This window comes from Trachurus trachurus (assembly GCF_905171665.1).
Source record: "Trachurus trachurus genome assembly, chromosome: 15".
Classification (NCBI taxonomy): domain Eukaryota; kingdom Metazoa; phylum Chordata; class Actinopteri; order Carangiformes; family Carangidae; genus Trachurus; species Trachurus trachurus.
Genome location: NC_139906.1, coordinates 8064611 through 8091860, shown reverse-complemented (window position 1 = coordinate 8091860; position 27250 = coordinate 8064611). Strand labels below are relative to the sequence as shown.

The 27250-nt window shown below is 43.6% G+C and overlaps 2 protein-coding genes across 5 annotated transcripts in view; both read right to left on the bottom strand.

The window, feature by feature from the left end:
* Window positions 1-4772: 4772 nt before the first annotated feature.
* otx1 (orthodenticle homeobox 1) lies at window positions 4773-8266 on the bottom strand (the record flags this gene model as incomplete). Of its 2 annotated transcripts, none has more annotated exons than XM_083988707.1 (3): window positions 4773-5576; window positions 7258-7448; window positions 8170-8266. In XM_083988707.1, the coding sequence occupies 3 exons, from the start codon at window positions 8264-8266 to the stop codon at window positions 4773-4775; spliced, it is 1092 nt and encodes a 363-aa protein (XP_083844833.1). The 2 variants fall into 2 exon arrangements, with proteins under 2 accessions (XP_083844833.1, XP_083844834.1); XM_083988708.1 differs by having other exon boundaries at window positions 7258-7409.
* Window positions 8267-15811: 7545 nt separating this feature from the next.
* The window catches only part of ehbp1 (EH domain binding protein 1), a 190547-nt gene continuing 179108 nt past the window's right edge, over window positions 15812-27250 (bottom strand). For all 3 annotated transcript variants that reach the window (XM_083988753.1, XM_083988754.1, XM_083988755.1), the window contains 2 exons: window positions 18287-18401; window positions 15812-17136 (listed from right to left, as the gene is read on the bottom strand). In XM_083988753.1, the coding sequence (XP_083844879.1) occupies window positions 17046-17136; window positions 18287-18401 (206 nt within the window). In that variant the 3' untranslated portion in view covers window positions 15812-17045. The remainder of the gene's footprint in view (window positions 17137-18286; window positions 18402-27250) is intronic.

Genomic DNA, 27250 nt, shown 5'->3' with positions numbered 1-27250 from the left:
CCAGGATGCCAAGGTCTGGCGACAGTCGACAGCCAATGAAAGACAAGTGTGTGTGTGTCTGTGTGTGTGCGTGTGTTGTGTGTTGTGTTTTTTTTTTTTTTTTCTGTCCTGCATGGAAATGGAAGACAAAAAAAAAGAAGAAAAAAAAAGCAGTCCCAGCATGCAGGCTGCTGCTATCAGTGCATCTGCTGCTCCTTCGTATCGTTTTCTCTCTCACACACTCACACATATACGAGGCCTTCGCTGTACACACACACACACACACACACACACACACACACCAACCGGTCGCCGTTCGTTGTCTTTATCAGTCTGTCCGTCTCTGTTTCTCTTTCCTAGATACAAATCACAACCGCTCATGCAAAAACGGTCCAGCTCGCTCGCTCTTTCGCTCGTCAGTCGGTTCCAGTTCATTTCCTGGACAAGTGTGAACCAAATGTCAAACAGTAACAGTTTCCACAGTCCACTCCACTCCACTCCATAGTCCACTCCACCCACATTCAGACAGACGCCGGACGCCTTCAATCAAATCAAATCAAGGCCCCCGTCGTCGACCCGAGAGGCCAAAAGGTCAACGGGCGACAACAACAACAGTGGCAGTGGTGGTGCGATCGATCGTTTCCTATTGAACAAACAAGAGTGTGTGAAGGTGTCAGACCCTGAGCTCAGGTTAAAAACACATGAACTGGTTCAATAAGGTTCATTTTCTCTTCACATATCAAAGTTTTCCTCGAACGCAGCTGTGAAACTTTGACCTCTGGATGGACTTTTTTTTTTTTTAGTGAGGAAGTGACGTCATCTGATCGGTTTTGAGTCACTTTGCCTGTTGGATCAAAACTATGAGGGTGAAGGAGTTCAGTTTGTTTGGTTTGTCGTCGCTCCTCCTTTGGACATAGCTGCGATTTAACGTAGGCTATTTTGTTTTTCTTCATGGTCGATGGTCCGAGAGAAATGAACTCAGGTGGATTTGAGCTTTTTTTTTTTTTTTTTTTTAATACACACTAGTGAAGTATTTAGTTATGAGTCGTGTGCATTGTCTTCGTTGTTTTATCGTCGTCTTCATCTGGACACACGGTGACTTATTGTGTCTGTACACTGAGTTCAAGATGGTTTATCATCTGCAGCCAGGGATCATTTAAAGGTTGAGTCATGTGTTTTTAATGCGATTACAACAGTCATTTTTAAATGGAAACGTTAAGTGTGTGTTTAAAGGGTTAGTTAACAATAAACTACTTTAATCTTCTCCTTGGGCGTAAAAATAAGCAGATATCAACAAAAACAAACAAAAAAAACACTGAATTAAATAGTTTAGAGTTTTAAATCCTTGATGGTCACATAAAACTCAACTTTTAAGAGTTTATTTTTTATATTTTTAACATCTACTTGTATTTCATCAAACTACATTTGGTGGTTTGGTGTTAATTCGTTTTTTTATTTCATTAGTATCCTGTCAGTTTATTCAACCCCATAATAATAACAAAACTATCATCAAACAATCAGATATTCAGGTTTTGAAATGATGTGAGAATGGATTTTCAAAATAAGAGTATGTTTTTCTCATTATAACATAAATATGTTGTTTTATTTTGAAGCTGTGGATAGAAACAAACCTATAAAACTTTTTTCCCCCTCCACAGTGACACTTATTATTTTTTCAGCCAGAATAGTTTACATATAGATGATAAATAAGAATCTGAATTTAGTTTTGTTTTTCTCCTCCTCTCATTTTTTTTTTGATTTTTCTCGCACGTCTTCTTCTGTTTCTTCTCCTCCTTCTTCTTCTCCAGCTCCTTAAACAATCCACATAAGACCATCGACCGCAGCAGCAAATGTTTGTCCGATGCAAATCCGAACAAATCCGCCGCTGTCGGTGGACACTCGCTGCGCTGTTTGCGGCGCGTCGTCTTGGCGCAAACACGTTTAATGTCCTGGTCCGCAGATATTTATTCAGCTGCTGCGAGTTCATTTACATAAAGAGAGAGAGAGGAGGGGGCGACGGTGGGCTGCAGCTGATACACGCAGGAGGAGGAGGAGGAGAGGAGGGGGGATACAATATGTAGGCTATCGATCAGGGTGATAATCTGATCAGGTTGATAGGAGGAATTATTGATGGCTTTTTAAAAAGAGAGACAAGAAATATAAACTTAATTCTCGATAAGATCTTTTTTTCTTTTCTTTTTTACAGTCACCTTTTTAGAGCTTCACCTAATATTAGCCTATATAGGATATATAAAGCGAAGATTTAGAAATGAAAAAGGACCAGAAAACCAACCGGCAAAACTATTGATAATCAATTAATCGATGACACTTTTAAATGCAAATATTCATATAGAAAACAGCAGATTTCAGCGTCACACTTTCATTATAAACTGATCATCTGTGAAGCGAGACACGTCGGAAACTGATAGGATTGATCAATTCATCGAGAAAATAATCAGTCGATAAACTTGATTAGATTAGATTAGAAGTTTAAAATACCCGGGCAGAAAGAAGAAGAAGAAAAATAACATTTAGGGTTTTGTTTGTTTGTTTTCTCTAATTTTAGAAATAATCGTGCAGGCCCATTGGTCTGGATCTAAACTGCAGCGGTAGAGAAGCAGAGTAAGCGCCTCTCTCCCTTCCTCCCTGCTCCTTCGAGGTGGTGGTGGGTGGGGGGTAATTTATTTGCACAAGGACGGTGGTGTTTTCTCTTATTGGGGCAATTAATTTGCATGAAATCTGTTTTTTTGCGGCTCGCGCCTCCTCTTGCTCTCAGTGCGGCCTTCACGGCACGCTCGTCTAAAACAACCTTGCCAGAGAACTGACGCAACCCCCCCTCTCCTCTCCTCTCTTCCTCCTCTCCTCCATCACCCCCCTCCCCTCTCTTTATAATACGTTTATGCCTGCGAGCATGAACACATTACACACACACACACAGACACACACACACACACACACTTACATCTGACCCCCTAACCTGGCCCCACCTACGTAATTACCGCATCAGAGGCGGTGGTGAAATTCTTGCAGGTTATTTTGGAGAAAACCAACTCAGGGCGCAGGAGTAATTATCACGCCATTACAGCGCTGCATTCAATTACGCCTCGATCAAATGTCTCCCGGCTCAATATTTAGGGCTTTTTAACGCCGCAGTTTAAAAAGACACTTGGTCTCCCTAAAGCAAGGAGGAGAGATGTTAGTGTTTCAATTTAAGACAGAGAGGATTAAAAACCGGTTGCTCTCTAAAATGGAAATGCGGGGCCTACACGCCTTCACGGCTTGTATTAATTATGGACTCATTTGCATTTACCCCCCTTATAATTAAAAGGGGGAGAGAGAGAAAACAAACAAACAAAAAAAATCAACTAGCTTTTATATAAATAAAAGTGTGACTATAGTTCAAAAGAGAGAAGACAGGAACCTGGAGTTTGTAACATGCATCTGTATAAAAACTAAAAGGAGACTTGACTCCATGTTGGGAGTTCAAGCTGAGACAGAATCCACTGTGGAAAAAATAAAATATGACTTAATGGATCTTTATTGGATGAACATGTATGTAAGGGTGGTCGCCTTAAAGATACATTCAACATCTCACTGTCATGTTGGAGCTATAAATCCACATTTCCTCTCCAAAAAAAAAATAAAAAAAAAAATAAAAATGCTTTGACTCCAGTATCAAGCCAAGTGCTGCGGTTCAAACATGTCCAATAATCACGACAATGCCCAAGAGAGGAGGTCTGGTTTGAAAATGTAAGAGGCTAGAATAATAATAATAATAATAATTATAATAATAATAATAATAATATCCGGAAAACAAAATGTAGCCTGGACCAAAAGCCCAGAATAGTTCTGCATCTATATTTTAGATTTAGTTTCCCCCCCAAGACATTTCAAATCGCCAAAACATATCTTTTTTCTGAAGTAAAACAATGTATATAAAAGCTGAACTTTATGGCCAATTTGTTCTCTTTGGAATATTTGGAAAGATTTACATACAGTTTTTTTTTTTTTTTTTACTTGTTTTTTTTTTCTCCCAAAGTGGTAATAAACAATTTTTTTTTCAAATTCGGAAAAAACACCAACTAAACATGGTCACTGTAACTGACCCAAATACATATTTACATATTTCAGCTCCTCAACGCAGCTGACTAAAAATCTCTGTCATCCTAAAATAACAAATTTCAGAAATAAAAACTATACAGGATTTGATTGGGTTGGAGGTAAAGAGGGGCAACTGCAGGCAGTTCCTGTCGGTGCACCAGAGGGCAAAATATTCCTCCCATCCAGAGAGCCAGAGAGCTGGTGGTCAAAGGAGTTTGGTTGAAATGACTTTTTTTTTTTGTTTTGTTTCTTTCGTTCTTTCCGTTGTTTTCACAAACAGTTTGGTTTTGTTAATCTGATCCAAGAAGAGGAGGGGAAAACCCCCCCCAACTCTTCAGCGTCAGGGAAAACTGCTCCTGATGTTTTCTCTTCACAGGACTTTAAAGGACTGCTTCTCCTCCTCTTCTTCTTCTTTTTTTTGTTGTTTTTTTGTTGGATTTTTTTCATTTTTTTAAAAAAAAGACGTGGAGAGGAACGAGAGAGGGAGGAAACAAAAAACAAAGTCCGATCGCGGAGCATTCCTGCTGCTATCTTGTTATCTTATGGTTCATAAACTCTTTTTGTCTTTTAAAAAAACAAGCAAATACGCTAATCTGGGGGAATAAAAAAAAAAAGAGGGGGAGCAAGACGAGCAGGACGGGTGAGGAGGAGGAGGAGGGAGAGAAAAAGAAAAAAAGGGGGGGAAAGCCTGATCACAAGACTTGGAACCTCCAGGAGGCCTGGTCTTTGTAGTCCAAGCAGTCTGTGGTGTTGAAGTTGAGCTTCCACGAGGACGCCGCGCTCTGCTCTTTGTAATCCAGGCAGTCGGAGGAGTTGAACGCCAGGCCGCCGCCGCCGTACGCCTGGTGGTGGTGGTGGTGGTGGTGGTGGCCCGACGACTGGCTGATGTGGTGGTGCGCCGCGTGGCCCGGCATGGAGGAGGCCGTCATGGGGCTGAGCTGGTGGTGGGCCGGGTGGTGGGAGTGCATGGGCGCCAGGTACGACCCGCAGTCCACGCCGCTGAAGTACGAGCTGGACGGCGCCGGGTAGCCCTGGCCGTAGCCCGGCGTCTGGTTGTAGGACATGGGGTAGGAGGCGGCGGCGGCGGCGGCGGCCGAGCCCGACATCGAGCGCTGCATACAGGACGCGTTGGACGGCGGTCCCGGCTCGGGGAGAGGCGCCACGGCGGGAGCGGGGGCGTTACCGGGGGAGATCGCCGGGCTCCAGATGGAGGAAACGGTGCTGATGGAGGTAGAGGTGCTGCTGAGCGCCGCCGCCGCCGCTGCAGCCGCCGCCGCCGCCGCCGCCGCCTGGCCCGTGTGGTTGGCGGAGGAGGACGAGCCGGAGGAAGAGGACGAGCCGGTGCTGGACACGGCCGGGGGCGTGAACTGGCCGCTGCTCTCCGAGCCGGTGCTCTCCCGGGCCGGGGACGACTTCTTCTTGGGCGGCCGAGCCTTGGCGTTGCTGCCGCTCTGCTGCTGCTGGCGACACTTGGCCCGCCGGTTCTTGAACCACACCTTGGAGAAAACAAAACAAAATAAAACAACACAAGAACAACAGGAGTTAGAAACCGAAAGACATAAAACAACCTCAACATTTCACCCCCCAAAAAAAGAAAGAAAAAAAAAAAAAAAGCGGCTCCCATGCAGGTCGTGCTCTGAGTACATTATGGAGGAAAATTGGGGGTTATTAGCCATCGAGGTTCATTTCCACCCCGGCCCCTTGGCTCGGACCAGCCAGGGGTCTAATTTCATACCTGGTAGACGGCTCTAAGATAACAGGCTATTGGGTTTCACCACACAGTAGGGTAACTCTAGAGCACCGAGAGGGTAGGATCATGTAGAGCATTTTGTTTCACACACACATTCTGAGAATAACTCAAATTGTGTGTGTGAGAGCGAGGGAGCGAGAGAAAAGAGGGAGCGAGAGCGAGGGAAGCCGGCCTTGGTTTCTCCCCCTAATGCCTTTTCAAGAGTAGTATTTGTTCAGCATTGTCGAACAGCAGTGAAGTTGTTTGTGCAGCGTTTTAGTCCTGTCCTCTTGGTTTAAAAGATCCCATATTTCAGATCAAATTACACGGCACGACTGCGGTTCTGCTGCATCAAGTAATAATAAATGAAATAGTCACGTGATTCAGGTTTTAAAAAAAAAGAAGCTTTTTGTTCACACTTCCTGAAATGTTTAGTTGTGTTTACATCACGGTGCAAACTGAACTGTTGTTTGATCTGAATCAGTGCCCTCTGAGTGAGCAGGCTGCTGTTGGTTATATAAACTGAACTCATGTGTGTGTGTGAGTGAGGTGAGCTATAAACCAAATATATAAATCAACAATGAACACTTGAACACAACCCAAAAGTCAAAAGTTCACCATTATTATTATTAATCAAATGTCTACCCACATCTTCATGATCCTCTTTTTCCTGAGCTACCATCCAAAAATAAACTGCACCAAACCTCCATCATTTCCCTCCAAAGCTAATTTCTATGATTCACGTTTTAAATCACATGAGTTTTTTGGTTTTTAACACGAGTTTTTGTTTGTTTTTAATAGTATAATAGAGAGGAAATAGGCCTACTGTTAGCCCGAGTATTAGCAGCATTAGCCAGCTTGAGTTAACCATCAACTTGTAAACACAGATGACGTCACCAACTGTCAATTTTGATTAACGTTAGCCCAAGTTAGCTAAACCTCATTTCAACGTCGTGTAATCTAAAGGAAAAATTACATAATTAACAAAGAAAATGTTGTTTTTTATTTTAAAATGTACTAGTTTCCATACTACAAAAATATTTTACCTAATCAAAATTGTCACATATTTAACATATAGGAGGCTTTAACCTATATATTTTTTTTACCTAGCTAAAATCAACGGTTGATTGACGCCAACAAGTGGTTTCATTAAAAAAAAAGGGTCAATTTCGACGATTTAAACAAAAAACTAATTAAACAAAAAACCTTTTATAATTATTGGACTTGGAGTCTGTAAAATAAAGCTATCCTTATCACATTTCAGCTTCGAAAATAAACACACGACAGCTAATAGGCCTAGTTAGTTAGTTAGGCCATTAGTTTTAACGAGTTATTAGCTTGTAGCCTAATAACCAAAAAATACCCCCAGAATTAACCGGAAAAACGGAAGTGCAAGTTTAAAATCCCTCGTTGTTTTTTATTTTCTTATTATAGTTATTGTTTTTTACCTGGACTCTGGACTCGGGCAGGTTGATTTTCAGCGCCACCTCCTCCCGCATGAAGATGTCCGGGTAGCGGGTCTTGGCGAACAGAGACTCCAGCACGTCGAGCTGCGAGCGGGTGAACGTCGTCCGCTCCCGGCGCTGCTTCCTGGGCGTCGCTGCGGGAAAAGAAAAGCGACACAGAAAAAAATAAGAGACTATAAATAAAGTGATAAAGTGAGCGGAAGTCCAGACCAGACAGGCCCAGAGTTTTAAACAGGTGGGAAATAATAATAATAATTGACCGAAGTCACAGTCTGATTTAATTTAGGCTATCTAAAACATCAACTCCACGTGTTATTAGCCTAGCCTAAGTTACATAAAGTTGCGTTAAAAAAAACAAAAAAACATTTAGGCTAGTAAATTATCTATAGGCCTACAAGCCAAGAAACTCTCAAAAAAAAAAGTTTACAAGCCTGCACACTTCCTATTAGTAGCCTATAATAGTAGGCCTACCGTTTTTCAACTAGAAGTGGATTTAATGTTCTTTTACAGAAAACTAAAATCCTACGTGTGTTAAGAAAAAGAAAATCATATTCATACACTTTATTCTCACACTGTTCATTATATGCTTAATATTTTAAATCCTATATGGCTCATATAGGCTACTTTTTAAATATTATAAAGGGTTAAATCTGTTCATTTTACACAATAAAAGTAAAGTGTCTTCTTAACTTTTGCATCGTTTTTAGTTTTTAATGTAGCCCATTATTATTGTTAGGCCTATTATTATTATCATTATATACTTTATTCTTGTCGTTTTTTCTTTGTTTTTATCATGATGGAGCTGGTTTACTGGTGCAGACTGGATGCAGGTGTGTCTGTCTATGTGTAGTGTGTGTATGTACGCGCGCTCGAGAGAGAGAGGCAGACTCGTACCTGGGTAGCCCACTGAGGGGTGCAGCAGGTCCATGGCAGCGCCGCTGAGCCCTAGGCCGTTGACGCCGTAGGGGGGCTGTTTGAGGTAGGACATCATGCTACAGGCGGTCACTGCTCCACCCAGCTCAGGCCAGTGGTTCGGTTTCCCCCGATGCTGCAGCTTGACGGGACAGGGGGCCGATCCAAGTCACTGCAGGTAGGACAGCGCAGCGCGGGACGAAGGGAGAGAAGAGAGAAGGAAAACGTGAGAAACAATTTCAGAGAAAACTTTTAAAAAAAGAAAAGAAAAAAAAGAAAATCAAACACGTGAATGAGGCCAAAAGCACGGGCCATGTGATTTACACTAGTTCTGTCTATAAAACTTCATCTTTTCTCATCCTGTTCACCGGTGGAGATCTGGATGAGACCCGTCTCCACTCTGGTTTTACGCACGAATTACGCACAAACGCACAAAATCCATAAAGCGGCGGTCTCATGACAGAGCGTGTTGTGGACTAATTATTATTTAGTGGCGGGAGGAAATAAAACCATTAATTAGTCAAAAAAGGGATGAAGTGATTATTTTAAAAACCAGAGACTCGGATTAAATCCCTTCAGGAATATTGGATTTTTTTGGAGAGAGGGGATAACGGGGGTCAAACGGCGGCTGACTGAAACCCCAGCGGAGGAAACACAACCCGTGAAGTGACGCTGCAAAGCGGCTCATGAAGAATTCAAATCACCTTAAAGACTAAAACATGAAACAGAAACAAATCACAGCTGCTCCGGAAACACCGCGCTGTTCATGACTGTGTCTGTCACCGTCACCGACTATTTACTGGATATTTACTCATCTATTTACTATCGATAACACACCAAACACACCACCATCAGGTCGCTCGGTGTGTGGATCAGTCTGAACTTTTTCTCCACCAGAAAAACGTCTTTCTTCAAACGACTAATTAATTATTACACCAAAATTATCTAACAACCTCTATGACGTAATGCAGCATTTTGAAGACGTGACTGTCCAGATCAATAATCAATGTAAAAACTGAACAACATGAACCTGCTCATTAGTTTGTTTTCTCCAGTATTTGAACATTTTTAAAGACAAATAACTAAATCCTGTTCAAAAGTTGAATTTATTTTGTCCTTCAATTAAAACGCGTGTTTTTATTCTTTTGTTTCTTATTTTCTTGTAATTTTAGTTTTTATTTTCCCTGCAAATGAAACTCACAACCTCCTGAATTAAATATGTGAAGCCTGTGTGTGTGTGTGTGTGTGTGTGTTTGAAGGCCTGCATTTGCACTGACACACACACACACGCTCGTAAAACAGATGGATTATGGCTGTGGTTTGATAATCTATAAAAATCACAGCTGTGGTTTCTGAACTCTTTCTGTTCTGACTCAGTCTGTTTGTCTCGGGTCGTCACACCGTCTGTGGATTTTCCTCCTGTGGATCCTGAGCTCCGCTGCAAACAGCTCACACGCAGCAGAATAAGAACATAAATACTGAATAAACCTGCAGTTTAGAGGTTTTTTTTTCTTCCCCTTATTAGAAATAAAGAATAAAAACCCGAGGAGTCAATTTGACTTGTTCCTAAAGGGAATTCAGTTTGTTAAATTTATCTTTGCACCAGTTTTCTCTTTATTCTTTCCATTTCTCGACCTCTTTGATTTGTCTCCACATTAAAAGACTAAATGGTGAGATTATAGTTTCTATAAATCCCACATGTTATTTTAATCTGCTTTATAAAATACAATAAAATAAAAACATGAACCCTGTTTTATTAAATCCTGCAGCTCTGTTTGTTTTTACCTCTAATTACAGATTCAGCTTCTTAGAATAAAAACAATTTGCTCTTAATCAACTAATCAAACAAGTCTCATCCAACATTTAACTCCATTAAAATAAAAGCCCTGATCTTCCTGCTTCCAGCTTCACATCTAGTTTTTTTCCCCTCTTTCCTAAACTGATAGTTTGAGTTTTTTTCCCCCTTTCTCCTCGTCTTCTCGCTGCACTTTTAGCGCCTGTGAATTAAATTAGTGGAGATTATTTTAACAATGAGCTCGTTGACTGACCAAACCAAAAAAGAAAAAACCCACCAAACGTGTATTCCAGCAGCGGTTTCCTCGGCCCCTGCAGCCGCAGCCAGGCCGCGGAGAAAAGGGCCGAGATCTCGGTGCAAATGAACTCAATTAGAATTTAGATTAGACCTCCGGGGAGCGCGAGCGTTTCAGGAGGAGCTCGAGCTTCTTATCAGCAAAATAAATTAACAAAAACCAAAAAAAACACGCCTCTCCAATTATCTGCTAAGTGCTTCAAACGCTCTAATGGACAATTACTCTAAAAAAAAAAAAAGAGGAAAGAAAGGAGAGAGAAACTCGCAGGAATGAAGTGGAATAGAAATATGAACATTATTATTATTATTATTATATACTCTTGGAGGAAGTTCACTCAGTTTTATCCAGCTGCAGCTCCCGTCCTGCACCGCGCGGATTCAATTGATAAAATAAAATTTTAAAAAAATCCCTTAAACGTGCAGTGGTGCAAATTGAAATCGTGAAGAAATGTCACAGTTTAAGTTGTTGCTGTTGCTACTGTTTTTCTTCCGTAAAACTAAAAAAACAAAACAGAGCGAGAGCCACAGAGCTGCTCCACCACCGCAGCTGCAGCGTCTGGAGAGTTTGAGTTGCAGGAAATGAAAACTAAATAGAAAAGTTAAGAGACAGAGAAAAGAGAAGAGGAGCAGAAGCATTTACCTTGTTTTTCCTCCTACTTCTTCCCTTCCCTTCCCTTCCCTTCTTTCTCCCGGAGCTGTGGCGGCCAGGCGCGGAGGAGCAGCAGTAAATTATCCAGCGGTAGGAGGAGGAGGAGGAGGAGGAGGAAGTCTGCGGGGCATAGAAGTGGTGGAGCGGCGGCGGCGGCGGCGGCTGCGGCGGCTGCAGACTCGCTCAGAAACAAACAACAGTGCGCGAACCGAGCAGCAGCAGCAGCATGACGAGGAGCGGAGAGAAGCTCACACACTCACTCACTCACTCACTCACTCACTACTGTAGCTACTAACTACTACACAACAACACACACCAACCAACCAACCGACCAGCCAACCAGCGCGTCTTCACCACCACCTTCTTCGCTGCGGTTCCGGTGTGTTTTTACAGCCAAATAAATCAAACTCATTTGCTTTCAGGGGGCTTGTCGTTGTCTGTCTGTCAGAGTGTTAAGGTGATTTCTAATGGAGACGGATGGAGGAGATTGATCACCTTCTCTCCGCCCTGCGCCTCTATGAGCGGAGGACACCTGCGGATACGCCTCCCGCAGCCAATGGGCGCGTCCGCTGCGGCTGACGGACGGCGCGGGCGGCCAATAGGCGCTCAGAGAGGCGGCTGGAGGAGCCCACTCCCACTCAACCCCACCACCACCACCACCACCAGCTCCTCCACTCCTCCTCCTCCTCCTCCTCCTCTTCTCGGTCCCGGTCCCGAGACCTGCTGCAGACGAACCACTGAGACTGAGACTGAGACTGAGACTGAGGTCCTGGAAAAGACGGAAAGAAACGTGTCCCGGGCCTGCAGGTTTACGCTGCTGCTGCTGCTGTTGCATGTGCGGGAAAAAAAGAAAGAAAGAAATTAAATGTGAGAGTTTGGTGTTTAGTGATTTGCATGCAGCTCACAGAGGAGGGGGCCCGTGCATCAGTGCAGCGGCCACACAAACTAAAGCTGCAAAAACTCATGATGCTAAAATCTCATGCATTTGACCAAAGTCTCTTTTATTTGCTCTAAAAATAATAAAAAATAAAGAATCTGAACGCTTCAAGATGCAAAAATGTGAAAAATAGTTCCTCTGAGGTTTAAAATCTGATGTTAGTTTTACAGAAAACACGTTGTGTTGTGGTTGTTATTATTGGATGTTAGTGTAACTGTTGCTTCTCTGTGATCGTTTCCTTTCAAAATAAAACGAAGGTGAGAATTAAATAAAAAAGAAGTTAATTTTATCCATTTTGATTTTTATTGTGATACTCCCCCCTCCCTCCTTCCCTCTCTCTCTCTCTCTCTCTCCCTCCACACACATACACCAGTCTCATGAATATTAATGAGGTCTAATCCCCATTTAGAATTACATTTGAGGATGGTTGACGTAAAGTTTAATAGGGATAGACCTCCAACTCACTGCGGAGGAAAAAGAGGAAGGAGAAGAAAAACCAGCGGCCACTGAATCAAATCCTACAACTTTCTGTTCATGTGTTTTTATTGATGTGTGTGTGTGTGTGTTTTTTTTAAACCAAATAGTTCATTTATTTTTCTTTTTTCTTTATTTTATTGTATTTTATTTTAGCCTATGTATCGTCTCTTTGTGGCGACCGCAAAAACATCAACTTCTATAAATGAGGCCTGAGCTGAAAGCGAGCTAATGTTCAGAGAGAGAGAGAGAGAGAGAGAGAGAGAGAGTGTGTGTGTGTGTGTGTGTGTGTGTGTGTGTGTGTGTGTGTGTGTGTGTGTGTGTGTGTGTGTGTGTGTGTGTGTGTGTGTGTGTGTGAGGAGGAGGGGTATCAAAGTGGAGGCAGATGGGGCTTAAAAGTCATGGAGGAGACACTTTGACAGAGAAACTTAGACATCAGTGGAGATGCAGGAGGTTTGTGAGTGGAGTGGAGGCCTGTTGTAGTGATGCTGCTTATTACAGAGGAGAGAGGCACCTGAACGCACCACAGAAACAAAACAAAAAACGCACGTAAACGCACCAGGAATGCATAGAAATCCAATTTTTATTTTTATTTTACACACAAAGAGGTAAAAACTTTGCAAGAAGAGGATGAAGAGAGGTGTATTTGTGTTGCTGTTGTTGAGATGAGAGTCTGGACTCTGTGTGTCCTGGCCGCTGACTGCAGGTCAAACACTTTAACGCACCTTTTTTTATTTCCACCACATCAGAAGTCTGAGCAGTCAGAGGCCGAAATAGAAATACCATCACCCCTCCTCTCCTCTCCTCTCTTCTACACATACACACACATACACACAGAGAGAGGCTCCGTTAAATTATGCAAAAAGGCCATTCAACAAATATGGTCCTCACAACACAAAAGAGTCGGTTATTCTGACATTTCCCCTACAACATGTCCTCCTGTTTTCCCCTCCTCTCTTTCTCTCTCTCTCTCTCTTCTCTCGATGTGAGCGAGGAGACCCCGAGATAAACCCCCCTGAACAAGTATCAACTTATCAAGTTGCACCAACCTTTTGTAATAAGAGTATTTTGTCTAATCCCAAATTGCAGTTGAATTTTCTTAATGCTGAGCTGGTAAAGCCTGTGGGATTAGGCGGCGAGGAGAGGAGAGGAGAGGAGCGGAGAGAAGAGGAGAGAAGAGAAGAGAGGAGAAGAGGAGGGGGAAAAGTTTTGTCCCTTCTTCCTCTTCTTCTTCAGCAGCCGGCAGGATTGGATTGGAAGCGGGGATCTGCGGGGATGTTGTCGGTGCTTATTAAAACGATGATGCATAAAAACACAGAAGCCCCGGCGCTGCTTTGCACTCCCTCAGGTGCACCTTTTTGTGTGTGTGTGGGGGGAGAGAAGAGAAGAGAAGAGGAGAAGAGAGGAGAGAAGGAAGTGAAGCAGAGGCCGAGCGACCTGTGAGGTGAGGCCAGGAGGAGACATCAAAGCTCAGGAGAGATAATCCATTCAGCTGCAGCCGCCGCCGTTTACGCAGCAGCAGCAGCAGCAGCAGCAGCGGCAGCGTCGCTCTTATTCACCGAGAAACAGCAAAGTGACTCCAAATGTTTTTACCGAGAAGCAGCGGCGGAGAGAGAGAGAGAAGAGAGAAGAGGAGGTAAGACCGGCTCTTTATTCTCCATACACACACTCACACTCTCTCTCTCACACACACACACACACACACACACATGGGAATATCAAGAGTGTGTTTCATCAGAGGCCTCAAAGTGTTTTAGGATGATTTAAGGTGGAAGAGGAAGTTCAGTCAATTAAAAAGAAACTTAAAAAAGAAAGAAAAGAAAAGAAAAAACTTTGGTCAAATTTAGGAATTTACCTTTTATTTATCAGGATAAAAAAATAAAAAAAACAGTTTTTCAAACATTATGAAAATTATTTTAAATATTTATATGATGACTTTAAATCCATCTACAGGTGACAGGTGCTGTGGACAATTTCTACTGTTTTCACACACACATACACACTCTCACATAGACACTGACACACACTCTCTCTCACTAACACACTGACACACACTCTCTCTCGTGCAGCCCCTCGTGCTTCACCGGTTTTGCCTCCGCTGTTCCTCGTGCAGGTTTTTGATAAACGCGCCATTAATGCAAAGTTAAAAAAACAACAACAACAAACAACAACAAAACAAAAACAGCGCTTCGAGGAGAGGAAGAGGAGGAGAGGTAGAGGTAGAGGAGGAGGGGGTGGGGGTAGGTCGGTGTTTGGGTTGGTGGGGGGGACTGGACGTAAAGTGCGTGATGTGCACGTGCAGAGAAGAAGAGAATCAGCAAATTAATTTTAATGCATCAGAAAGGGCCGGGGAGGACGTCCGCTGTCACAACCGATTTCCCTGCTTTAATCGGGGACTGGGGGCTGGGGGGGCTGGCTGGGGGGGTTGAGGGGGGGCTGCCTGCAGCGACGGAGCCGAGGTTCAAGCGCAGACACCGGGGTTTGTTACAGGGAGACGCGCGTCAGGAAACTCGAGGATTTTTTTTGGAGGAAAAAAAAACAAAACAAAACAAAGGGAGATAATTTAAAACGGTGAAATTATTTTTTTTCTTTATCTAAAAATGATTAAATTGATAGTTTTTTCTGACCTCCAGCTGTGATTTCCCTCCTCTTTTTCCCTTTCTCTCTCTCTCTCTCTCTCCATCCATCCCTCCATCCTGGCTGCGGGTGACCGAGCCTCTGCAGCTCTGCAGCCCGGCGACAGCGCGCACAGAGCGGCCAGAGAGAGACAGAGAGAGGGAGGGAGATGGAGGAAGGAAAGAAAAAAAAAGAGAAAAATCTGCTCGGTACAAAATGATTTCTCTAATCTTCCTCAGAGGAACCTGCTCAAACAAAAAACAAACAAAAAAAAACCTCAACGCCAATTTTAATTTATAAACACGCAGAGTCGCAGGGGAACTGAACAGAGCGGCCGAGTAATAAGCTTTTTACTAAACGCAGCTCTCGCCGCTGAACGCAGTGATATGGGGCCAAGGCAGCCGGAGAGAGAGAGAGAGAGAAAGAGGCGCCGGCGTGGATTTCAATAAGTTTTTTTTTTTTTTTTTGTTATGTGAAGAGAGAAAAGAAAAGGAAAAGAAAAGAAAGAAAAAGTGTGGATCGGAGGCAAGATGGATGGATGGAAGAAAAGAATGAAAGTGTGGAGATGATAAGTTTTAGAAGAGTGTGTGTGTATCTGTGCGTGCAGTTGTAGAAAATAAAAAAATAACAGACTTCAAATAACAGATTCAATCAAAACTCGACGTTAATAATAATAATTATTATTATTATATAAAGCGGTTTGTCCACTGATAAACATCTGCAGCTTTAAAATAAAACAAGAAAAGAAATAAAAAGCGTTTGAACCTACATTAGAGGCTTAAAAAAAGAAGAAAGAGGCCACACGCTCTCCCTGTGGAGTATGAAATCATAAGGACTTTATTATTATTGAAGACTTGGGTTATGACACTGGAATAAATAAACAGGTAAATGTTCACACGTAGAGAGACAAACTGCACCAGGTGTGGAGCTCTAAAGAGATGCACGTGGAAGCATATTTCTCTTCTTCAAGAATACAATAAATACAAATCCCCCCCTCCCTCCCCCCTTTCCTCCCCAATCCCCCCTCCCCCATCCAAAAAAAAAAAAAAGTTGTTGAGCAAAAATGCAGTGAACTGTGATGGTAGATTCAGTTAACAAGCAGCTTATTATAGGACAAAAACGGCAATAAATAATATATATAGGTGTTTTTTTATGTTTTTGTTTTGATGCATGGTTCCTGACAAATAAAGATTTTGTTGCTATTGGTCAGAGCAGTGATGGAAATATACAACATGAGTTTTTTTTGTTTTGTTTTGTTTAGTTTTTTTTTGTGTGTTTTTCTTAAATGTTAAATCTTTTGGTAAAACTGCTTTCAAGCCAAGACAATAAAAAAAAAGCAATAGGAAAGTTTAGATTTATGAAGGTTGAGGTGTGTGTGTTTCCTCACCGGTTAAGATATATATATTTATATATAATTTTTTTTTTTTTTACAAGTACAAACTTTTAAGAGACATAATTAAAAGATAAAACAGTCAAGTAATGAAGTAGCTTGGAACAAAATAATAACAACAAAAAGACAAAAAACAATGGTATAACCAGTTTTTTTTTTCCTTTTTAAAAGTCCAACATAATCGTCAGCCCCCCTCATCATCATCATCATCATCATCATCATCATCATCATCATCAATCCTCCTCTCAACACGAGGAAGAAGAAAAAGAAAAAAAAGATAAAGATAAATCCCCCTTTAAACCCTGTTGTACCTCAAACCCACTCCTCTTTTTATTTTACAGACAAGTACCGATCGATCGTTTTAAAAAGCAAAAGGAGGAGTAAAAATAAAATATATCAGTCAATCAATCCATCAGTCAATCAGTCAATCAATCAATCAATATGTGGGACAGTTCAGTTGGGAGTCGAAAGTAGAAAGTTGGTGCCAAGGCCGAGTCTCTGAGGGTCACGTGACCCCAAACAGCAACAACAACAACAACCAGATAAAGGTTCAAATAACTCATAGAAATGTCTAGAAGCCACTATCAAATAATAATAATAATCATAATATTATCAATAATAATAATATCAATAATATAATCAATAATGGTTAATGATACATTTCTTTTATCGGCTACATCTGTTGGTTGTGTTTCTGTGACAATCATTGAAGGACACACTTCTCCTCCTTCTTGGCCATCTTGCCTTTGTTCTGCTCCAGCGTTCGCTCCAGGTGCTCGTCCTCCTCCTCGGCCCTGCGGAGGGCAGAGGTCAAAAGGTCAGGCGTGTGTGTGTGTGTGTGTGTGTAGGTGTGTGTGTGTGTGTGTGTGTGTGTGTGTTGGGTGACGGGGGAAGAGGAGAAGGGGGCAGGTGTGCGCACGCAGGTAACACACAGTCTTCGCCACCGTCACCCTGCTGCCACCTGTGGCGTGTGGCTGCAGGCGCCCTGATGGTGGACGGCGGCGGCGGCCGATGCAGGCGTGTGCAGGACGCAACATGTCCTGCAGTGTGTCTTTTAAAAAAAAATGTTTTTAAAGTATTTTTTTGGGCTTTTAAAGCAGAAGTAAGCGGAATGTTTGTGTTAATATAAGTCTTAAATAGTTATATCTTCCGACAACAATCACTTATATAGAGTGTTTGGTCTGAAACACGGGTCTGTCAGTCACTCTGCTCTGAGCCGAGGAGAAAACTTTCCTTGTATCCTACAGCCTTTATCCAATGAGGAGAGAGAACGGCATAAAGGGGCGGTCCTCTCTGTGTGTGCAGCCAAGGGATGCGCGTGAATGTGGTGACGTAGGGACGAGGGTGGGGACTGCTAACTCCATCGGCTGACAAGTAGTTAGCCAAAACGACCAGATCGCTTACTTCTGCTTTAATGTCTTTAATTGACAGCACGGTCGAGAGAGAGACAGGAAATGTGGAGGCAGAGAGGGGGATTGACATGCAGGAAAGGGCCGCCCGATGCGGGGTTCGAACCGGGGGCCGACTGCAGTGAGGACTGTAGCCTCAACATGGGTCAGCAGCTCTACCAAGTGAGCTAAACGCCGCCCCAATGCCTTTTTTTTAAAGTATATTTTTTGGTCTTTATTAGATGGTATAGTCGAGAGAGACAGGAAATGAGGAGGCAGAGAGAGAAAGGGGGGAATGACATGCAGTAAAAGGCCGCCCAATGCGGGATTCGAACTGGGCAACGACTGCAGCGAGGACTATATAGCATATGGGACTCGGGCATATGATGGTGCCTGCTCCACACGCCACTGCGCCACACGTCCACAGTTTCTGAGCTGAAAACTGACCGGACGTCCCGTCACTGAGACGAAAACAAACTCTCAGTGTGTTTGTGTGTGTGTTGTTGTCATGTGTTGTCATGTGTGTGTGTGTGTGTTGTTGCCGTGGGTAACTCACTGTTTCTCCTGGGCGTCCAGGTCTCGGACCAGCGCGTCCCGCTTGTTGACCAGGATGACCAGCTCGTCCAGCAGCAGCTGCTCTCGTCTCTTCTGGGCCTCGGTCTTCTGCCAGTCTGCAACCACACACACAACACACACTCGGTCAGTCAGAGGCGGACACACACTCAACAGGACGAAGACGACAACGATGACATCATCATCATCATCATCATCATCATGGCGTCTTCTCTTCTCTACAAACTCCTTCCTTCCCTCGCTCCGTCCCAGTGGATGAAACGTTACTTTCTAACCTCAGGACTCTGGCGAACACACGACGCCTCAGTGAACTTTAACGTTACGACTCTGCTGGAATAGAAACTCTCACACACACACACACACACACACACACACACACACACACACACACACACACTGGACACGTTTATCAGGAGCCATCAGATCCTGGAGGACGCCATCGCCGCCGCCGCTGCTGCATCATGACGGACGTGTTTGGTAAAAGTTCATCTTGTCATTAATCTGTTGGAGCTGGAGACCAGAGCTGTGTGTGTGTGTGTGTGTGTGTGTGTGTGTGTGTGTGATGTGTAAACACACTCCGTCAGGTTGTCTGTGTGTCTGTGTGTGTGTGTGTGCGGTGATGATGTGTTGACCCGGGCAAACACACTCGAGTGATATTGTCATGTTAATGTGAAGCCTGACGAGTCGACGCTCAGATAGATACGCGAGAGGAGAGAGAGTCCGACCGACTCCCACAGGAAAACGCTGCTGTTTAAAAAAGTGCTGAGTCATGGTTTTACAAACACACAGACTTGTGTTTGTTTAGAGACGATTTATCACGACTCGGATCAAATCACATCACTTGAGTTCACCGTTTCCTGTCGATGTCACTCACTACAAACCACAAACTGTCATCCAGCGTCGTTAGAAGTGACGGATGATTGATGGAAACTTTGCGTCACCAGGCTCTTCTTCGCCAAATTCACCAAAGTAAAAGTGTTGACCAACATAAAACTTATAAAATAGACATCAACTTGTAATACAATAGAAGCAAAATGTTAACTTTTAATGGCTCTAGGACTTTCTTGTAAATTATATTCCTTAAATTAAAGAGTTTCACCTCATTTTATCAGCTTGGTGCTTTTATTTTGAAGGAAAGGCCTGTCTCTCTTGGCCCCAGACTACCAAACCACAGACTCTCATCCAGTGTCATCAGAAGAGACGGATTGATTCATTTCAGAAACATAAGTGAAGTTTCTGTTTCCACCGTTTTTTTTTTTAAGTTTCATCGTCCAAACAAACAGAAACAGAAACACGTCGAACGCTGAGTCAACGCCGGTTTGTTCCTCAGCTGAATAAATAAACAAGCAAACAAACTAACAGGTGAGCCCCCGACTCCGCCCTCAATTCTCCAGGGTCTTTGCAGGAAGGGGCCCCACAGGGCCCCGCAGGGTCCAGGTGGGACCCCGATCCAAATCCCCTCAGCCAGCCTCCCACCGCCCACCGGAGAGAGCTCGCTCCCCCGAGGCTCAAATATCCGCCTGGCGCCCTCGGCTCCACATTCACCCAGCACCAGCAGCTCTTCCTCCCCCCTTCCTCCTCCTCCTCCTCCTCCTCCTCTTTCCTCCCTCCCTCACCCGCATATTAACACTGAACTGGTGTTTAACAATAAAATCATCAACTATTTGCTTTTAAACTTCCTTTTTTTTGTAAAATTTTAACAAAAATCAAACTTATAATTGACAATAAAAACAATAAAGCGTCATCAGAGCTACATGTTGGACTCTTCCTCCTCCTCCTCCTCCTCCTCCCTCACCCGCATATTAACACTGAACTGGTGTTTAACAATAAAATTATCAACTATTTGCTTTTAAACTTCCTTTTTTTTGTAAAATTTGAACAAAAATCAAACTTATAATTGAGAATAAAAACAATAAAGCGCCATCAGAGCTACATGTTCGACTCCTCTTCATCTCCCTGTGAGAACGTGTCTCCTCCAAACTCTCCATCCTCTCACACAGAGAGGAAATAAAAACTCGCTCCGTCCCAGAGAAGGAATCAAACGCCACCGAGTCGAGGCCGAGGCCGAGCCGTGTGCGTCGTCGCCTCCTCTATCAATATTTAACCGTCTATTGATTCCACTATAAAAGCCATGTTGTAAAATGTCAGTCCCAAAATAAGTGTGGCTTTATTAAAAATAAATATTCCCCCTCCACCTCCTCCTCATTGAGTCAAATTGCGGCAGTCAGGCTGTGTGTGTGTGTGAGTGTGTGAGTGTGTGTGTGTGTGTGTGTGTGTGTGTGAGTGTGTGTGTATGTGAGTGAGTGTGTGTGTGTCACGCTGGGCCCAGTGTGTTTGTCCTGAAAGGTCTGCGCTCTCTTCATTGGCCCCGCTCGTCCCTTTGAAGTCGACCACAGAGCGAAATGAACACAGTCCCAATATTTGGCTCTCTACGTTCCTCTCTTCCTCTCTGTCTGTCTTTCTTTCTTCCCCCCCCCCCTCCTCCCTCGTTCTGTCTCTTTCTTCCCCCCTCGGGAAAACAAATGTACTCTGCTCCGGCTTTGTAGAGGAAAATACTTCAAAACTGCCAAATATGTTCAAACCTGCGTCTGATGACGAGTGCTTCTGTTTTTGTTTTGTTTTTTTGTTTTTTTTTTAAAGAAGAGGAATTAGGTCGATCAGAGCAGAGCGTCGAAAAAAGAAAAAGAAAAAGCAGTCGAGTCATCGTGTGAGTCATCATCTTTAGATAAATGTGAGACAGGAATGTGTCTCTGTGTCCGCCGCCATAACTGCACTTTCTCCCACAATCCTCTCTCTCTCTCTCTCTCTCTCTCTCTATAAGGCCGGCCCACGAGAGGAGGGTTCAGGAGGACGGAGAGAAAAAAAAAAAAAAAAACTTCCCACAAAAACACAGAGGTATGTTAAAAAAAAAAAAAGAAAAAGGAAAAAGAAAGTCCTCCTCCTCCTCAGCCAAAAAGCCAAAGTCCTAGTCGACAACTCAGAGGGGAGGGAGGGGAGGGAGGAGAGAGTGGGGGTGAGGGAGGGAGGAGGGGGTCGGAGGATGGGATGGGGGGATGAAGGGGGAGATAGAGGGGGGGGTCACAGAGCTGTCAATCACACGTCGCCGAGCCCCGCCCCCCTCATTAGGAAGGTAAACAATAAAGAGAGCCGATGAGAGACGTGACCAGGCAACAACCGGAGCAGCAAGGCAGGCTGGGTAACGAGACACCCGAGAACAAACAAAACACCCTGCAGCCACTCAGACCCCCCCACTCCACTCCCCTCCCACCCCCACGTTAGCCCCGCCTCCCCCATCACAGAGAGAGAGAGAGAGAAGAAGTGTGTACAACTCACACGGTCGGTGGGTGCGTATTCAGATAAGCCTCGCCGCCGTGCACGCCGCTGGTAACCATGTGAGTCTGCACAAGGCACACAAGAATGCGCTGGTTCAAATCCCCATGAACCCCTCCCTCCCCTCCCCTCCCCTCCCCTCCCTCTCCCCCTCTCTCCCTGCCTCCCTCGCTCTCTCCCTCGCTCTCTCCCCCTCCGACACCAAATTTATTCAAGAGAGCAAACTGGTCCAAAGCCTCGTTGTCGTTTCTCCCAAAGCGAGGAGAGACGGTCCGACATGCATCCGTCTCTCTCTCTCTCTCGCTTCCTGTCTCACACACGGAGCTCCGACGTGACATCAGAGGAGTTTTTGATCCACAGCTTCATGAGTCGAGCTCACATCTCCAAACTTCTTCTCTTTCCCTCCTCCTCCTCCTCCCTCCCTCCTAAAAAAAAAGCTGCTTTTGGCCGAAGTCCAAGTGGAGTCAAGAGACAAAAAGTTTCACCAAAAGGAGAAAAGAGCTGATAATTAAGAAGAAAAAACTCCTCACTCTCATGTAAATGTTCATAAACAACATGTGAACGTTAAAAAGTGACGTGTTAAAATCAGCAGAAATAAGATCGATGGTTCATAATTCCTCTCTGACCCCAAGGACACACATCGTGTTGTTGTGTTGTGTCTGTGGCCGAGGCCTGAACGCTCGCTGCAGCGTGCGACACAGACGCCCAGTGGGTGACGTGTAGCTTCATTGTGATGATGAACGTCGTGGCCTCGAACCCACAGAGGAAACCGCCCTGCTGCCAGAGACACTCACAGTGTATTCATCCACAGCTGGAAATAGATCCTCACTACAGCTTTGGCTACTGTGTGTGGGAGTTTAAGAAAAATATACACTATTAAGCATTAGTTAAGCATTAATAAACACTGAATTCTTCATTTATAACGCATGAATACTCATTAGTATGTAGTTTATAAATACAGTAAGTGCTTATCAATGATGAGTATGAGTTTATAAACTACATACTAATGAGTATTCATGTGTTATAAAGGATGAACCCAGTATTTAATGCTTAACTAATGCTTAATAGTGTGCACTTATTATAAAGTTTTACCAATATTCGTATTTAACTCACACAAGAGGGTTATACAACATCCCCTTCAAAATAAAACAGACTTTTTACAACTGTCGACTGAATTCTTTTCTCATATCTAAACTAAACTATAAACAGTAACAGATCAAAGGTTAAAAGAAACAGAGCTTCAGGAACTGACTTGTTATTTTCTCATCCAACAGTAAAACGCTGCTGATCCACAGACGCATCAGGACAATTTAATAACATGAAGTCTTTTTGAATCACAGTGGCTGCTGGTTAGTTAACACCGATTGATTAGTGTGAACGGAAACCAGGCTACGTCCGTGCTTTAAACGACTTGAAACGACATGAAAAACACTGGACAAATGCACTGTTTCTGTATTTACATCAATAAGAATAACATGTAAACAGTTTCATTCAATAATTCAAGTTCACGGAAACACTTTAGCCGATGTAACTCTCCTCTTGTAACTCCATCCCCCTGAGCCACACGCTGAAGAAACTCATCAAAACTTTAAGAAACTCGACTAGAAACTGCGTCCGACAGCAGGAAATAACCAGCTCCAACTTCTCAAAACAAAAGCCAAACACAGAAGCACAATGCACAAACTAACTTAACACGAATGCAAACTAAAAACTGCACAGGTTCAGCATCTGCTCCGCCAGATGTTGCATTAACCAGCATGATGTGACATCACGTTAGCTACACAACAGCAGGTGTGAGGAGAAGATCCTGCACGTTTAAAACTAATCGAGGACACACTTTGGTGAAGAACACAAAACAAAACATCGTCACTCGTTACTGGAAACTAAAGTCGGGGAACAAAGTTAGTTTCTATCATCGGTTCCAGTCAACTAGCAATCCTGAAAGAGTTGGCGACATCATCAAATGTCGCCCATGTGATAGGATTGCACAGTGCACCTAATCAATCAGGGTCTGTAGCGCGCCGCCCCGATGTGTTACAAAGCCCAAATAGATTTACAAATGGGAAGTAAGTGTGTGTGTGTGTGAGAGAGAGTGTGTGTGTGTGTGTGTGTGTGTGTGTGTGTGTGTGTGTGTGTGTGTGTCAGGGGTGTGGAGAGGGATAAGCTCCTGCATAGGATTACATATTGATTTTAAACATATAAAAAAGCTTATCATATCAAACCGTAACAGGAAAAACTCTGGGACCCGGCTATGCATAAATCCCTTTTAGATGGCGAGAGGGCGTCCACTTTAAAAACACGCACGCACGCACACAAACGTGCACACGCGCGCGCGCACAGGTTCCCTTTAAAGCAGCCAAGACACCGTTCTGTGTGTGCGCAGACATAGGTGTGAATCGGTAAGCAGATAAAGAGGGCATAGTGGATCAATTTTGTGGCAGGGAGATGAGAGTGTGGCATACAGATGGCATTTTCCTGCCTGGCATCACACCAAGGAGCTACAAGGAGGTGGTTATCACCGAGCACGCTCTGAAAAAAACACAACAACATCGGCCCCTCCGACCCCCCCGGCCCCCGCTGCCCGCCGCCTCCACCTGGCCCCGGTCTGGACGACACCTTTCTGCAGCGGCTGCACATTTGATCGGACGACGAAAAACTGTTTTTAGAGCGTTGGTCGACGTGTCGGCTCGTCCTCTCACTGCACTCAGTACAACTCAGTACCAAGTTATATTAAACAACAAAATAGTATACAGTATATGCTTTTAAAAAATACATTATTTAAAGAGGAACTTTCACTAATTAAGATATTGTCCTTGATATAAACTCAACTCAACTTTATATAGCCCAAAGTGCTGCATAACATAAATACAGTCCGGTGCCAGCAATATAAATAAGATTAACATAACATAATAACTTAGATTAACAATAAAAGTTAGGGCAATAAAAACAATCACTGAAATAAAGTAAAAACTAATAAAAGCTATACTAATAACAAAATAAAAAGTCAAGGTGAGTCGAAGGCCAGTGAGAAGAGTTGGGTCTTTAAAATGCTCAAGGGTTTGAGCTGCTCTAATGTGGAGTGGTAAGTTGTTATATAACTCTTCAGTTTGGTTTTGGGGCGAGTCAGCAGTAGCTGGTTGTTTGACATATAAAGATATGGGTTATATTCTAGTCCATTATTAATATATGGGTATCATTATATCATACAAGCTCAGTCGGAGCTGTTTTGTCTTGTTAATTTTAACTGTAGTCATTGTTTTGTTTAAAATGTGTGCAATAGTGTATGTATCGTTTCATGTCTACGTCTATATTGTCCAGTGTGAATGTGTTTTCATTTATTGTCTCCATGTCATACGTTTTCGACCCCAGGAAGAATAATGGATGCTAAGCGGATGCTAACGGGGATCTTACTAAACATAAACTGTGGATCAGTGGGACAGGATTTCAGCAAATATTGTGTTTTCACTGGTGTTCAGAGGTTTTAATGATGTATGACGGAGGATATAGAGGTCAAACCGGGGTCATGACCTGCTCTGCTGTTAATGTGACATGTTGCCTGTTACTACTTGTTCTCTCATGTCCTCATTTCTCTGCTTATAAATTATAAACATGTACAAATAAAACACTCAGTAAAACTCTAACACACCATTTCTGTTCATTTTTACGTGCTTTCCAAGAATATTATAAATGTTATCGTCACTGTTCATCACTGTTATTATCCAACAATATATAATCAATAATGTAGCTGTAAACACGCAGGATAACACGTTCTCCTCTGCACTTACACCTTTACACTTTGATTTGGGACGTTGCTGCTGCTGTGGGATTATTTTCTTGATTGATTTGTAAAATCTTTGAAAGTAAAGTACCGGTAACTACTTAAAGGGATAGTTCAACATTTTGGCAAATTCGCCCATTGCCACAATCCCTCTAGTTTTAGGACTAGGTTGCAAGCTATTTTTAGAACGGCGGAGCAGAGCCGTGAGCTGCTCAGAGCTACGCTACGGAGGCTAATGTGATTTCTTGGTTTGACTCATCACACTCAGGTCACAACTTGTCCACGAGAGTGTTTGGGAGTTGTTGGATTGTGTATTTGATGAGTTTGATGAGGGAAACCAAAAAATCCCATGAGCCTCCGTAGCGTAGCTCTGAGCAGCTCGTGGTTCTGCTCCGCCGTTCTAAAAACAGCTTGCACCAACAATTAAAGGTAAAAAGTGTGATCAAAAGTGATGATACTGAAGTTTGTTAAAGTTGGGACTAAACTACACTGTTGTTAATGAGACGTGTTTAGTTCCACTGAACCTCTGCTCCGGTGTGTTTGTGTTGTGATTTTAATGAAGGAAATAAAACATTTCAAAGTCGACTAAGTCATAGAAACACGAAGACGAATTTAGGAACATTTAAGTTTCAGGATTAATGTCAGAGTGATCCTTCCTGTCTCTCCTCCTCCTCCTCCTCCTCCTCCTCCTCCTCCTCCTCCTCCTCCTCCTCCTCCTCCTCCTCCTCCTCCTCCTCCTCTCCTCTCAGCAGCACAGATGTAGAATAAAACATGGAGTTGCTCTGTTTTCTCTCTCTGTTCATGTAACTATAGAGACGATACGACTGGTTTAATCTGATTTTACACACACACACACACACACACACACACACACACACACACTTGACAAACAGTGTGATGACTGTTGAAGGAAGCTGTAACACACACACACACACACACACACACACACACACACACACACACACACACACACACACACACACACACACACACACACACACACACACACACACACACACACACAGACCTGGACCGAGTGTATGTGTGTGAGTCTGTACATTATGACGACTGTGGTTCAATATGTGACTGGGTGGAAGAGATAGTGTGTGTGTATCATTGCAGGTATATATTTTTCTCAGCAGGGTGTGTGTGTATGTGTGTATATGTGTGTGTGTGTGTGTGTGTGTGCAGGTGTATCTCAGCGATGTGTGTGTGTGTGTGTGTGTGTGTGTGTGTGTGTGTGTGTGTGTGTGTTTTCTCTTCTCTGCTCTGACTCTCTCTCTCTCTGTGTCATCGACTGGTCAAGCAAATCAGCAATTACTCGCACGCCCGGCCATCGCTCAATGGAGCTGCCCAAGCACCAAATAAGAGCTGGGGAGGTGGGCGCCAAACACACACACACTTAGACACACACACACACCTAGACCTACACACACACACACACACACACACACACACACACACACACACAGAAAGAGACCCAACGACACGACATTGAGGTGGACACTCAAACACACCTGTAAGATGTGAACACATAGATGCAGACAGAGACCAGAGACCAGATCCTCTCTCTTTAAAACACACACACACTCACATGCCAACACACACATTTACACACTTACACACACACACATTTACACACAGACACACACACGCCGGTCTCTTCTATCTGTGGCGGCGACAGAACGGCAGAAGCCTGTGAATGTTAAGTGTTTCCCTCCGGCCGGCTGATAAGTTAGTCAGCTGCAAATCCAACAAGTCCACACGACACGACACACACAATACACACACACACACACACACACACACACACACACCACCTCTCCACCTCACCTCACA